This window comes from Anneissia japonica, unplaced genomic scaffold (genome assembly GCF_011630105.1).
Source record: "Anneissia japonica isolate Jap-2015-1 unplaced genomic scaffold, ASM1163010v1 scaffold1665_len535045_cov187, whole genome shotgun sequence".
Lineage (NCBI taxonomy): Eukaryota > Metazoa > Echinodermata > Crinoidea > Comatulida > Comatulidae > Anneissia > Anneissia japonica.
In genome coordinates this window covers 422,391-436,143 of record NW_022727261.1, presented here as the reverse complement: position 1 = coordinate 436,143, position 13,753 = coordinate 422,391, and the positions used below count along the sequence as shown (strand labels likewise).

Genomic DNA, 13,753 nt, shown 5'->3' with positions numbered 1-13,753 from the left:
CTCTTTTTTTTGTTTTTATTTTTTTTTTATATCGATAAAAATAAAAAAAATATATATATATATATATATATATATATATATATATATACATATATATACATATACATAATACATACATATACATATATATACATATATATATATACATATATATGTATATATACTGTATATATATACTGTATAGGCTCTATATATACTGTATATATATATATATTTTTATGTTCATGTGTATGTTCAAATTACACAGGCCTACTAAAATATTTCTAATAACTTTATACACATCATGACTAAATCTATTATATTATTATTATTATTATTATTATTATTATTATTATTATTATTATTATTATTATTATTATTATACGTGAGAGAATTTATTATAAATAACATCACTCACCCACTCCCATGGTTGTTTGCATTTAAAACACTTATTGTTCGTACAACCCCCACTGCAGCATTCACTGTCCGAGGAGCACTATAAATCGAAATAATAAGAACAATTAAATACAACCATATTTGATAAGCCAATATACAAGTAGATAATGAAGTATGAATTCGATGTTTTATTCGTGTTTTTTTTTTTATTTATTTATTTTTTTTATTTTTACTAAAGAAAGGAAAAGAAATTATTGATCGCCCAAAACGCCTCAGAGGTTATTTCTGGGCTTCTAGAAAACAAAGATTTCGCAGGGGCATGCCGGACCCCCTAGGATAGTATTGTCTCTCAGTCGCCCCCCCCCCCCTTTCTGTCCCTTCTTTCGGATATCTGTGGATCTGCCCTTATTACCCTGTAATGTGATGATACTGTAAATATTCAAAAGTAACAGCTCAGACTGCTTTTGTGCCTGAGAGAGATGTTTTCTGATAAACCACAATACTGTATATAGAAATCCATGTGAAGCAAGGATAAAATAGAGCTAACACTCACAAAATAGAGAGTGAGAGAAAACGAATATATAAAAAAGATAGTTGACATATTTGGCCGAAAAGTTTATCGAACAAAATTATGATATGTATTGATAATACTGATGATGTATTGATTGATATTGATTTGACTTGTTTGTACTCTGATATAATAATGAATAAAAGCCAGCTAGCTTTTTTGTAGTTCTATCAGGATAGGAGGCGCCGGAGTCCTGGGATGGCCGAGACTCAATTGGTGCTCTGAATAGGGTACATTTTGATAGATCTCTGCCCAGCGACGAGGGCGTATCCCCATACTGCGGTTTGGGTTCTGGCTTGGATTCTCTCTTTTTTTTAAATTTTCCAGTTACATCTTCTCACTTGTTCTTCGCATAGAGACTCTCGTATTTTGCGCAATATGAATAACCTTTAACCTTTAAAAGTACTGGTTCACTACAAAGGAAGGAGAAACTAATTTACTCACCCTTTCTTCTAGTTCTTTGCATTCAAAGCATTTGTTGCTTCTACAATCGTCACTACAACAGTCGCTATCAGAGGAACACTGCATATCAAAATAATTACAACAATTAAATATGTTAATGAAATGCGTATTTTGTTAAATTAAAGCAAGCTAGTATATTTCAATTGAGGAATTATGAAGAGACGTCAGTTGTATAAACTTAATACCGTTCTTATATATTGCGTAGACTTTTAAATCGTCTGATCAACCGTTTAAGAATTTTCTTACAATTAAGTGAATCTTATATATCGCAAATACGTAACACCAAAAATATTTATGACATGGTTATTTTGTATGATTAAAGCAAATTAGGCCAATCTTTCAATTGAAGAACAATGATGAGACGTCAATTATATAAACCTAAATACCGTTCCTATTTATTGCGAAACCTTTGGCTGGTAATCAATCTAAGAATCTTAGTTACAAATTCTATAAACCAGCGAAATTCTATAAACCGTACATAACAAAACTAGACCTACAACACTAACTAGATATGATACGCTTTCACTTGTGATAGCTTGTTCTAGACCTTAACACTTACCCATTCCCTAAGCTGTTTGCACTCGAAACACTTGTTATTCTTGCAGTCTCCACTGCAGCAGGAACTGTCTGAAGAACACTATATCGGAAATAAATCGATTTCTAATTAATATTTCTAATTATTCCGATTTATAAAAAAAAATAAATGAGTAAATTCAAGTATGACATAAAGTTCAATAAAAATGCCTCTAATTGACGATACAAGAAAAACACAACAATGTGACAAAAAACCCATACAGTTGTTCAAATGACACTATTAATATTGTTTGCAGTGGCGCAACACCACCAAAGTTGATGATAAAAATATTATAAATAATATAATGTATTAATGAAGGAAATGGACCGTTGCTAACTTCCCACAAAATGAAAGTATATAACGAAACACGTGTATCTGTGTAATCTACGCGTATTTTTGGCCCTAGTGTTCTGATTGGTCAGTTAAGTTTGATCGATACTCCATTCAAAGAGGTCCATTTATGTGTAGGCTTACTTACCCAGGCACCAACTGTCTTGCAGTTTTGGCATCTACGACTATTACAGAGCCCACTACAACAGTCTCTATCCGCATTACACTGTGAATATATTTTTAGAATAGGATATATATCACTTAATTGAAGGTTGTATTTGTAAATGTACGCATAATACAACAATGATTTTGAAGAATAATATTTATTATAGAAATATAAACAAATTATAAGATGATTAAATATTAAGTGCTTCAAATTTTATTCAGATACATTAGTTTTAAATTCTATATTAGTCAACCATCCGGTATATAAAGATATAAAACAGCAAAGTTGCACCGTTTTCCTTTATGTTCCATGCTTTCGCCAGAATACCACAAGACTAGGTACTAAGTATTACATGTTTCATACGCTTGTTATGATAAATAATTATTATTTAGACTGTTGATCCTTCATCCGGTTTAATTAAGTAATTGTTAAACATTGAAAAGTCTGAGAGTGCATTTCCAACCATCTGCAGTAGAGCTGTCTCTTATACACATCTAGATGTGTATAAGAGACAGTATATATACATATACTGTATCCTTGCTAAAAACTAAGAATATTTATTATAACGATAATAGATATATTATTATGACGATGATAGTATTAATTAGTTAACTAATAAATAGAAATAACGATTGTACTGATGATGGCGACTCGATGATGATGATGATTATGATGATGATGATGATGATAATGATGACGATGATGATTATGATTATTATTATTATTATACTAATGATGATACTATTAATTAAGTAAAAATATCAATGTATTCATGTCATTAAAAAATGCTTACTCTGCCCCTTGAAGACACGCATGGTTTCTCTTCAGAGCTGCTACTGTTAGGTCGACTATCAGAACTATCGCTGCCTGATTTCTTGCTCGATTTGCCGCCAGAACCAGAACTATCGCTACCGGAACTACCGCTGCCTGATTTCTTGCTCGATTTACCACCAGAACCAGAACTATCGCTACCAGAACTACCGCTGCCTGATTTCTTGCTCGATTTACCACCAGAACCAGAACTATCGCTACCAGAACTACCGCTGCCTGATTTCTTGTTCGATTTGCCGCCAGAACCAGAACTATCGCTACCAGAACTACCGCTGCCTGATTTCTTGTTCGATTGGCCGCCAGAACCAGAACTGTCGCTACCAGAACGATCACCTCCAGAACTGTCATTACCAGAGCTATCGCTACCAGGTGAACCAGCACCCCCACTGCCTGACTTCTTGCTTTCGTCTTTGCTTGCCGAAACATTAAGCAAGCATACGCAGAGAAGAACAGCAATAAATACCAATTTAAGATCCATATCGATTAAACTTTTTTTTCAAGATGGTGCTTTCAATGCAATCGGCTGCCTACCAATGCTCTTTTACTACCTAACAAAACTGTATATATAGCTACAAATACTATGCAAATTAACTAGTCAAGAAAAAAATACAATATCCGTATTGAGTGTATCAAAGGGGGGAACCATCTGCCAACTTGAGTCTTAAAGTGGTTGTAACATGTTGTCAGGTGATCACTTCTCCGATAAGACACAATGTTCGTAAGAACGCCTCTGCGTTTATGTTCTGAAGGTGTGGTTTAGAGGGGGATTTTTCTGTTCATCTGTTATCCAAATAGATACGGTAATGTGCTATTGTCATCCCGCTACCGGATACATAACATTGTTCCTCCTGTTTTTGTTTTAAATCTTGGGACAGTCTCTATGTACAACTTTAACGTATTATTCGAATTAAAGTATTACGTCATGGTGATATGTCAATATTATGGCATCATGAAGTGCTGCTTGAAAACGACCGTACCGCGAAACAAGTGGAGTAAGTTTATAAGGGGCGGTTAATATTAGGCCCTACCTCTTAACGTGTTCCATAATGATCCTCGAATTATTATGTTATCTCGGAACATAAGAAGGTCTAGACTTTTAAGATGTGTTGATAATCAGCTTGATTGGACTTAAAAGCTTCTAATTATCCGACATGTTTAGTAAAGTGAGAAAAGAAGGTTTCAATTGATGCAATTGGTGGACAAAGAGAGAAGAAAACATAAATTTATCACATAAAGGTGGAAGTTAAATTGTTTTCTCAGGATTCGGAAAGTATACTTATTGATCTATATATCTTCGATTCGTGCGTATATGCTTACTTAACATTCACCGAGCGTATGGCAAGTGTAGAGTACACGGAGTGTAGTCGCCTTAGCTTGCGCCCCCCACCCCAGACACAACCACATACCAATATGTGTAAGAAAGTGAGTGAAGAAAAAAAAAAGAAGATTGATGGCGACAAAGAGATAAGAATACACTTAATTCGTGAAATTCCGAATTAATTAATTCCTGATGATGACATAATTAATGTCGAAATATTGAATCCCAACACGATGGCGTGCATTTCAATACTTGGAGTAGGCCTCTATGTATTATACTTTCTTATCGTGATATTCCGGTGGCTATTGAGTTGTATTCTCACGAATTATGACAATTATACTTTTCGTGCGTACTCTAAAGCCCTGTCCAGACTATCAAATTTGATTTGACAAAATTATGTGACATGCCTAAATATGGTCATGATGATATAGGCACATCATGACCATATATAGGCACATCATGACCATATATAGGCACATCATGACCATATATAGGCACATCATGGCTAGATATGGACATACAACAGATTTTTTGAATGAAAATTACATTTACCCATTACGACAATATAATGTATTAAGCCTATGCTTGTACCTAGGTGCAGCCAGAAATTTACAATGAAAAAATTCACAAACAGTTAGATACGACGTCGTCACTCCACTCCCAAAAGCAGAGGCGGGTGCAGGTGGTGCGTTCGCACACCTCATCCCAAATTGTATTAAGAAAACTAATTGTTGTATTGTTGATATGAATTACCAGTACGATTTTTAAGGTATGAGAGTGCAATTTCCGTGCACCCAGAGGTCCATTCTCAAAATGTACCCCTTCCAACCATGGTGGGCCTGAGGTGGTGTGGACTCTCACGCACCCGGACTTCCTTCCTCGAAATCCTGCATCCGCCCCAGATAGCTACTGTAAACTGGTAAACGGAATCAATGGCTTACGATCTGGTATTTAAAAAAATATTATTAAAATATACTATTTGAGTAGTATTACATTTAAGTTGTTAGTTACTTCTTTAAACAAATTAATAATTGTAAACAGTAAATAGATGCAAATTGTTCATTGATTTCTTTTTAATGGTACACCTAGTTATTTAATCTATACATTGACATTGCATATTTCGATTTTCTTTCAATTCCAAACTCATAATCATTTTGGTGACAGTGAACATAAACGAAGCATAATTCCACGGATTAGTCAGATTTTCGATCATAATACAGCTACTAAAGACATTAAAATATATTATCGTCATTGTCGTGTACGACAAGGTCAACCGACTAACCAAGTATTGTATTATTTAAAAGTAAGATGTTCTGCGCTTTGTCGCTTGACCTGACCTAGATAATTACCACAGCTCGAGCGGATACATTGTATTGTAGTAGTTCGTTAGTGTGTACGCTTAACCATCAATATAGAGTTATATCAAAACAAAGAATTTGGCTTAAGAGAAAATTGCACTACGAAAAGTACATAGAAAAAAATCTTAAATCGTACTATAGCAGATAAGATGAAAATAACACATTACCGCAATAGCTTAATGTGACTTAGTGCATAGGCCTAAAAAGTGGTTACAAGTATATTAAACATCAAAAACTCAAGTAGACTTTAATGAAAAAGCGGCACTACTGAAAGTAGAAAGAGCGGGAAAATGTATACAATAAGACAAAATTGCAGTGATAAGACAATAAAAACAAATATGCATCGCAAACAGAAACAAACGGAAAAAACGTAGAATAAAATAAAACAGCACTATTGAAAGCGAAAAAAGTAATACTTATATGCTTGATATAAGTATGCACTGAAATTAACGACATTTCGCCAAATAATTTAGGCCTACACGCAGGGCGGATTGAAGCATTTCCTTCGCCATTCATTTGTTCATTTAAGAAATAAGCAGGACTAGCCGCTTATTGAGCTCATGGTGTTGGATAAACTAACCAAGCAATCAGGCGAACGCATCACAACGGTATACTCCTCAATATGAATTGGTTTTCCCGCGCTACATGATCACCATGGCGACGATTGTTGATACGCCAATTACCAGCAGCAATGCTAAAATCAAATCGAGAGAAAATATAATTTCGTTTGTTTTCGTTTGATGTGTAGATTTACTGCAATAATTATGGGCACCGTCCACAAAAACACACAAAATATATGTGTGCCTTATTGTATCATAATATTATCATATTAGGCTTATAATAATACATATATTTCATTTCTTTATATTATAATTATTATAATATATTATATTATATTATATTATATTATTCTTCTTTATTCTTTATTCTTTATTGGTCTAATATATTTAAAATAAATACATCAAAAATTCTTCATTTATACACTGCAATAAAAGGTAAGAAATTCAATAAACAATTACATATAAAAGGTTAAGAAACACAATTCAATTACAATTTAAAATAGAAAAAGTTATGTTAAACGGCAAAAACAATTCCATATATACAATTCAAAGAAATACTCTAGGTAATACAATAAAATTTACAATTATTAATTAGATTGATATTGATATGATATGATCAAGGAGTTCTCTCCATGGGTAGCAAAAATTATCTTTCAACATATTTGTTGTAAATTACAATAGAATGTGGAACAAACGATTTGTTATAGCGTTTAGTACGACTAGGTAAAGAGGGAATACGGATATGGGATGGGAGAAAATTGTACTCGTTGTAGAGTGGATGATCATTTTGAGAAAGTATGCGTTTTACCATGGAGAGAACACCTGCATTATACTTAAAATTGAGCTTAGAAGAATCTACTCCTATTGCACGCCCCGCCCTTTTAGTGATCTTCGCCAACAATCCCTTATCTTTTTTATATATTATATTATATTATATTATATTATATTATATTATATTATATTATATTATATTATATTATATTATATTATATTATATTATATTATATTATGCATAGGCATAGATAGATTTAGATATTACAGTGTTACATTGTAATACACATCGATGGATTGTTCATGGTTACGCAGATACACACCTGGCTTCCGTAAGTATCCACATGCATTTCCACCATTCCGCTTGATATCGTTACGATCACCAAAACCACCTTCGTATCCACCGTTACCTCCTCCGTCTTTAATAACAATTCCACCACCTCCCCCTCCTCCACCACCACCTCCAGCCCCTCCTCCTGCTCCTCCTCCCCCTGTTCCACCGATTGGTCTGTTACCACGGCCACCGGCCCATTCTCTGCGTGTACACGCAGCAATCGGCATATTGTCTGTTACGGTTACTTGTTGCGAAGATATACACGGATACCTCGTATGCTGTAGTGGCTTTCCTGTAATAAACATTATTTAAGATAGTAAAGCTGCAATAATAACCATATAAATCGGAGAATGAACTGTAAGGGAGGTTACACATTTAAAAGAAAACTCAACAAGGTTTTACTTGTACAGTTATTCTGTGAATCTTCAACAGGAAGCGTGAATTACTAATTATTTTCCAATGCTTAAAACATGTTCAATAGTATCAAGTAGTCTACCCTATTAGTAACTTGTACTATGCTTTAATTGTAACCACATTGAATAATAACCAAACAAACAAGGATTTTAATCAGAGAGAATCAGAGGTTATTTTTTTTATTTAGCATGTACTGAACCTTACCTGTAGGGGATACGGGGCCTTTAGCGTTGACAATCCAGTGATACTGAGAATCCATTTCAAAAAAGTGCAGCGGATCTTGAGGGAGCTGTCTCTCTCGGACAAATTGGCATCGCAACATTCCATTCTGGTAGCTGTATGCGTTCCCGTATGCAGTTACTCCGGCCTGGGAATATGTAAATGTAAATTCGCAGTGTGTAATGACAATGTATTGACTATAGTATATAAGTACATTCAGTAATATAGTTATATACATACTTTTTAGAGGCATATAAACATATTGTATAGTGTTATATATAATAATCTTTAACTGTTTATGAACCTTTAATCGCACTGCAAAATAGTAAAAATAGCATTAAAATACCTTACTGTACATGAATATTTACATTTTTGGATTTATATATTTTTACTTATAAATTTAATTTATCTATAAATGTCTACACTTTTAATTAAAATTAGAATTAAACAAGCAGAATTGTAATTGTATGGCAACATCTATCAACCTTTAGAACTGCTGTATAGGGATATTGACCCAGGTCAATCCAGTAACAGTGCTCTTGTATCAAGTTTAAATTCTTATTTTATGTATTATTGTTTGTGTTTTTTTAAATACGAAACTTCAAGTCTCGGCCTGTTTATTTCCAATATTCTCACCAGGGTTGTCATTCCAGTCTTAGGCATACCTGAGACGATGACTTATGATTCAATCCGCCTGTGTTCCATCGCCGTTCAAGAGTGACGTATTCGCCTCTACGAATGCACATCATGACGTCATCCTCATGCTGGAAATTCAAACGTATAAAGTAAATGCAAAGATGACATTTTGAAAATAATAAGAATCGTAACATATTAGTAACTCATGGGTAGATATTAATATTTGATTATTATTTATATCAATAAACTGACTAAATAAGAATTGAAAATATAATATCTTTGCATATTATTATCTTAAAAAATAAAGGTAAACGTTTTAAATTCAGTTAATATTATAAAGTTTATAATACTAGGCCTACTACGTATACTCTGGAAACACGTCACCGGTAGTGACTAACGCTTCTCCGGTAATTGAAATGACACCGCACTCAGAAATTGATTTAAATTCACCCTACCCCACGCTAATGTAAAAAAAAGTGTCGTAAACGCTATCGGCAGATTATCCTATTTTCTGAATGCTATTTCCCGATAGTGTTTATTTATCTGTAATAACTTTATAATGTGCTGTGTTTAGGATTATGCGTTGGTTGGTCAATCAACCAATCAATCAATCAATCAATCGGCAAGCAGTTGATTAGTTTGCTAATTAGTAGATTGAGCTATATAGCCTAAATTGAGTTTCATGTGTAATATGCAGGGAGCAAGATGGATCTTTGTGTTTATTACCCAGGGGCGGATTAAGGGGGACGGCCCGCCCCCCCCCCCCCCCCTCCCTTTTGGGAGGTAAAAAAAAGAAAGAAAAAAGATGGATTAAGGGGGGGGGGCGGCCCGGCCCCCCTTTTGGGAGGTCAAAAAAAGAAAAAAGAAAGAAAAAAAGAAAGAAAAAGAAAAAAAAATGATAACCCAGAACGCCTCAAATGTTATTTTCGGGCGTCTAGAACACAAAAATTTCGCGGACCCCCTAGAACATTGTTGTCTCGATCGGCCCAAATTTCGCTTCCCCCCACCCACCCTTATGGACATCTCTGGATCCGCCCCTGTTACCTGCCTGCTTATCATTTCTAATTCTCCTAGTTCAAGTCCTGCAAAAAACCGGCCGAGCCGAAGTTGGAGTACATTCCAATGTGAAGGCCAACGAGGTAATTCGCTCGCTACTCGAAGAAATAAAACATATGCACATATAGGAGTAACCAATAAATGAATTATCCTATAAAATGTTATCAGAAAATTACTTACCATTGCAATTTCATCATGTGATAGTCCAAGGGCGATCCAGCCGTCGGACCTACCTTTCAAATCGATTATAATCTGGTTCGAATTACGTGGATTTTCTTTGGCAGAAACAAAATATTCACAATCATTCTGTTCACAATTCACCGGTCTTTTAAAACAAACTGTGTTTACTGGACAGATAAAACGAGTCTCCACCCAACCTTCGGTTACAATCGCTTCAGAGAGAACCAGTAACGCTAGGAGCACAACAGCCATGGTTGCCTGAAAAGGGACACCTCTGTTAGGAGTCGGGACAATTGAAGGAAGAGCTCTCTGTAAATTCGTGACGTGTTCAAAGAGTTGTCTTCTGCCCTTCAGTTGTGATTGTAACTTCGACTGGCAAAAGTTCAAATGAACTGGCAAAGCCTTCGGTTATCGCATTGACTGTATTTCCTGCGAAATAAGCTGTGAAATCATCCTAAACGGTTACCCCGTCCTTCTAAGCAATCTAGCTCATTTCATTCTCATAACCACATAAGGAAATGTTTATAGTAGTGGTGACAGTACGGGTAGCGTCCATTTATTTTGAGCTATCCGACGATTTACTCGTCTTACTCATTATTTATTTTCTCATGACCCATATTTTTTTTTTTGAGTCAGACAATGTTTTTCTCTCCCTAGAAAGTTAGCTTATTGTTTACTACTTACTTGATGACGTAAGTTGACCCGATACGGTCAACACACAACGAATTGTGTAGATAGTATCTGAATTAAGATTTTAAATTAGGCCTAATGAATAATCAAATTAGCTAACCAAAACTTTTACCCTTCCACTGTTTAGAAAAATTTGATTTCATGTCTGGTATCCTCAATATTTATCTTGCCAATTGCGCATTGAAATTTGTATGTATAATGCTAATGTCATGTATACAGGAAACGCACCAACCTACGTAAAAAAACCTTGTTATGTGATTATTACACTTGGAAAGCTAATGCCTATATTCTCTTTTTGTATTTTATTACATATAAACAGAAAAAAAACAACCGAGCTGTGAACGTATCAAATGGATATTTAATATTTATCTATGAATTTACTGCGTTTACATACATTTTTTATAGATCTAAATATACGTATAGATAAGATAGAGTGCTTATATAAAATCAAGTGTTGTTAATTTGCTCAAACAATAAGAAAATGTTGTTCATTTACAAGCTATTCGAGGATTTATTCGTATCACTCATGTTTTTTTTTCAATGAGTCATCAGGTTTTTCTCTTTCTACAATGTTAGCCCTTTTCTTTGAAGGTATATAGATACGAGCTTCAATCTACAGCATTTGTTCCTTATAATTGGACTCTTCTATAATTTATCTATTGATCTGTTTTTGTTCATAGTAGGTATACAACGTAGCAACTTTGATTTGTTTTTGTATGATGAAGATGAAAAAAATACTCCGTGTGTGCAAGTGAGTGTCTTCGTGTGACTGAGACAAAAATAAGAGACGATTTAAGTATGAAACACTATATTTATAATATATTTGATTTTATGAGAGAGTATTTATCCATAAAGATTTTACACCTGAGGTCAATAGGCCTACTATCAAGAATTATGTACCGTAAGTCTTTCATTTAACATTTAAAAAAATTGTACATCAAAACAAACAGATTGAAAACACGAAAGTAACATCAAATTGCAGGACAACGCCAGGTAGCAACAATACCATAATAAATATGCACAGGATATCTGCTAAGAAATATTCTCTTTCAGGTATTGTATTTGAAGAATACGTAGTTTTCTTTATCAATGAGTTTACAGTTTGATTCTACCATGTTAAGCACGACGGATACTCTCGGCCGACAAATTTGTCCTGGTCGACAAATTCATGAATGTTTATGGCTCGACGCAACGTTACCGTCGCGCCTTTGAAAACGTAAAGGCTTGACGCATCGTCGCGCGAAGCACCGTCCTATCGTAACGCCAATAAAATAATGGCAATGTAAATGGTTGGGGACTTTTATAGCGTAGTATTAACGTATAAACAATTATTTAACCGCATTAAGTACTTGTATGGTATGTTCTTTATAAGGGTTGGAATACTAACAAATGTCCTATGAACGAGCAATTTGCAAATGTAACGGTCAAATCTAAATTTCAAAATGTTCACAGTTATTTTTCTCTTAAACATAGAATACAACGTAACAAATTCTGATGAAGGAAATGCGCTCAAAATCAATTTGTCAGTAAGTCTGCCTACGTTCATATTCTTTTCTTCATGGTTTTGTGAAACGTCTTATTATCCGTTGGTATCATACTTTGAAAACGCGGGCCACGATTGATGCAATAAGTACTACTAAGAAACAACCTGAAAATTAACATAAAAAGGAACAGTTAGTTTAGATCTTACTTAAATTTCAATTGTATCTGGCCTCTGCCACCCGATTCTACTACTGTCACTTGATACAATTACACAGAAAACACGGTGTGTTGAATTTACAAAACTTATGCAGACACAGACTGCATGGCATGCGATTGTCTGTGTAATTGTAGTTAATGACAGTAGCAACAAAAAAGCTTACCGTAAGTTAAGCTGGCATCGTTATCATCGTCATTGTCGTCTGAGACAGGTTTATGACATGCCTCTATTGGTTGGTTAACGGTCAAATCTACTTTGTTGGTAGAGGCACAAGGTATCGTTTTGTGTTTTGCTGCCTCACCTGTAATTTAACAACCGGTACCTTTGATGTTAATGTGGTATTGGATACAAATGGATACTGACACTGTTGTTAATTGGTTAAACAATAATAAAATAATAATAATACAGTAATAATAATGATGATGCATGATGGTAATAATGATAATACTGATGATGATAATACAGTAATAATCAGAATGCATGATAATGATGATGATGATGATGATGATGATGATGATGATGATGAATGATGATTATAATAATGGTGATGATGATAATATTGGTGATGATAATGACAATGATTGATGATGATAATGACAACGATAATGATGATGACAATGAAAATGACAATAATAATAATATTAATGATAAAAATATTAAGAATAAAAAATCCAATGTAATTTTTGTTTAATAATAATAATAATAATAATGATAATATTAATAATAATAATAATAATAATAATAATAATAATAATAATAATAATAATAATAAATACGATTTATATAGCGCACATATTCACTTTAGAAAGTTCTCAAGGCGCAGACCATGAAAGACCATGAAATATCTTAAAATAAAACCAGTTAAAAAAAAAAGCAGAAGAAACCAGTAACACTGCTTTGTTTACCAGCATTTTGAAGCCCTCACCTGGTCGAGCATTTGGTCCTGAAGCGAATAAGAAGTGGTATTGATTAGATTCCATATCCACCCAATTCACGCTTCCAGGCAAGATGTTCTTATCTCGTATAAATTGGCAGCGTACGTTTCCATTGATGTATGAATATTTGTCACCGTACGAATAATAGCCAAACTAAGATAGAAAAAGAATGGTGAAGTACAATAAATTCCCAAATAGGCCTATTTAGTACTTTATATGCGAATATAGGAATATATCTGTCTCTTATACACATCTCTATATTTATAATATATTTGAT

General features: G+C 33.9%; 2 protein-coding genes across 2 annotated transcripts in view; both read right to left on the bottom strand.

Annotated features, from left to right (window-relative positions):
* LOC117113646 (protein rtoA-like) overlaps nucleotides 1-3,859 on the bottom strand; it is a 19,121-nt gene extending 15,262 nt beyond the window's left edge. Inside the window, exons 1-5 of the mRNA XM_033257049.1 lie at nucleotides 3,269-3,859; nucleotides 2,458-2,535; nucleotides 1,965-2,042; nucleotides 1,388-1,465; nucleotides 398-475 (exon numbers count right to left, since the gene is read on the bottom strand). Of these exons, the coding sequence (XP_033112940.1) occupies nucleotides 398-475; nucleotides 1,388-1,465; nucleotides 1,965-2,042; nucleotides 2,458-2,535; nucleotides 3,269-3,784 (828 nt within the window). The 5' untranslated portion in view covers nucleotides 3,785-3,859. The remainder of the gene's footprint in view (nucleotides 1-397; nucleotides 476-1,387; nucleotides 1,466-1,964; nucleotides 2,043-2,457; nucleotides 2,536-3,268) is intronic.
* A 2,196-nt stretch (nucleotides 3,860-6,055) lies between these two features.
* LOC117113651 (ferric-chelate reductase 1-like) lies at nucleotides 6,056-10,722 on the bottom strand. The gene is made up of 5 exons (XM_033257056.1): nucleotides 10,153-10,722; nucleotides 8,946-9,044; nucleotides 8,266-8,428; nucleotides 7,637-7,939; nucleotides 6,056-6,676 (listed from the first exon to the last, which is right to left on the bottom strand). Exons 1-5 carry the CDS (start codon nucleotides 10,402-10,404, stop codon nucleotides 6,624-6,626), a joined length of 870 nt encoding a protein of 289 aa, XP_033112947.1. The 5' UTR covers nucleotides 10,405-10,722; the 3' UTR covers nucleotides 6,056-6,623.
* Nucleotides 10,723-13,753: the final 3,031 nt, after the last annotated feature.